At 35.1% G+C, this 1,609-nt stretch overlaps 1 protein-coding gene and 1 long non-coding RNA gene across 4 annotated transcripts in view; both read left to right on the plus strand.

The window, feature by feature from the left end:
• The first annotated feature begins 6 nt into the window (after positions 1 to 6).
• On the plus strand, positions 7 to 739 carry LOC109580458 (uncharacterized). Of its 3 annotated transcripts, none has more exons than XR_002184246.1 (6): positions 7 to 81; positions 128 to 272; positions 314 to 356; positions 407 to 468; positions 513 to 638; positions 683 to 739. It is a non-coding gene; the product is annotated as an uncharacterized LOC109580458 (long non-coding RNA). The 3 variants fall into 3 exon arrangements; XR_002184247.1 differs by having other exon boundaries at positions 346 to 356; XR_002184245.1 differs by having other exon boundaries at positions 128 to 356.
• A 325-nt stretch (positions 740 to 1,064) lies between these two features.
• Positions 1,065 to 1,609, plus strand: part of LOC109580442 (kelch domain-containing protein 3-like) — a 5,380-nt gene continuing 4,835 nt past the window's right edge. Inside the window, exons 1-3 of the mRNA XM_019993587.1 lie at positions 1,065 to 1,092; positions 1,146 to 1,440; positions 1,487 to 1,604. Of these exons, the coding sequence (XP_019849146.1) occupies positions 1,068 to 1,092; positions 1,146 to 1,440; positions 1,487 to 1,604 (438 nt within the window). The 5' untranslated portion in view covers positions 1,065 to 1,067. The remainder of the gene's footprint in view (positions 1,093 to 1,145; positions 1,441 to 1,486; positions 1,605 to 1,609) is intronic.

A 1,609-nucleotide genomic window follows, 5' to 3' on the forward strand; every position in this document is an offset into this window, starting at 1 on the left:
TTTAATTAGGGTGAATGTATTAGTGATCATGATGATGAAGATATTGTACTGAGAGACTTATGAATGATAGTCACAAGTGTGGTAAAATAGTTTATTGATTATATGTGTAATTGTTACTTTTCCTTAGAATTTTTGATGCGGAAGATTATTCTGGAAATATTAGTATAGTAGGTGCTCCTTTAATTCATATTAATTTATTAATTTAGCAAGGCCACTAGTATACATTCTATAGTTACCTTATCTCACTAAGTTTCAAGACAAGAATATCTTAGGTTTGTTTAATTTCATGTGAAAAGCTAAATTCATTATTCAGGTTGTGATGAACTGAAACTTTCTTGTTTAAAGCTCTTGTTAAGGTCAGTTTAATCATAGTGTTTTAATTTATTATCATCATTTGTCATTATAGTTCACTTCAAATAGCATTGAATTTTTTTTGTGAACCTGCCTTCATTATGCTGGTTAAGGAAGGTATGTAGTTCCTTTGCTTATGTAGAATTTATGCCTCATTATAGTTATGTTATGGATCTAAGCTTTGTAGGACTATGTGTTACAAGATACCTTTGAAAGATCTGCTTCACTACATGGAACCCCAGAGTTCATTAATGTTGGAGATTTTTGGAAATTAATTTCTCAGTAATGTAAGTTTATTATTTTAGTGCCTTCTTAATTTATGGCTCTTTAGGTGTCTTAAGTTACAAAACATGAAGTGTCTTACTTGTGGAACATTGGTAGACTATGATGAAGAAAACAATTAGAATCTTTTTTTGGTTTTAATAATAATTCCAAATCATTTTAAATTAATAATGAATAATAATTAAGTATTAATTAAGCATAATAGGAAGTACGTCATAATGAGGCTTAATGAATATCGTTATCGTTGTCGGATCAGGTCTGGCACCAGCATAAATCGTGGCTGATTCGTCAATATCGGATCAGGACATTGCCCCAAACCACGGTCCAGGCTCGATCATCAGTAATGATTCAGGCCTGTATCAGGACTGGTCCATGTTCCAACTCTTGGGCGTGTATACGGACAAATATGTTTGTGGGTGTTACCTCATAACAAAATGGCAGCTAAAGGTCCTGGAAAAGGTCACTCACTATTAGCGTATCATTCAGTTACTGTTACCTCTTGTTATCTATAGACTATCAACCAGTGAAGAGGGAGAAACACTCCACTGTACGGGTAGGAGACTACCTGTATATGTGGGGTGGGGACCAGCCTGATCTCCCTGAAGTACATAATAATGAAAAGAAGAAATCAATGTGTTCTGTGATGGAGGTGTACCACTTGGTGACTGGTAGGTGGGAGCAGAAACCCACCACTGGTAATCCTCCACTGGGTGTTATGGGCTATGCAGCTGCTGCCATTGGAAATGAAATATTTTATTTTGGAGGCTATTGTGGTCATCCTGGCTGTTTTCATAATAGTTTATACAGGTAAACATGATAGTTACTGATAAATATTATATAATATTTTATACAGTTTTAATGTTGATACCTTCAACTGGAAGGAACTCTCTCCTACTACATCTCGTCATGGTCCTAGGATGAAGTGGCTCTGTGACATGATAGCAATAAAAGTGAACGGTGAGGACTATCTTGTAGT

Source organism: Amphimedon queenslandica, unplaced genomic scaffold (genome assembly GCF_000090795.2).
Source record: "Amphimedon queenslandica unplaced genomic scaffold, v1.1 AMPQUscaffold_13491, whole genome shotgun sequence".
NCBI classification, from domain to species: Eukaryota; Metazoa; Porifera; class Demospongiae; order Haplosclerida; family Niphatidae; genus Amphimedon; species Amphimedon queenslandica.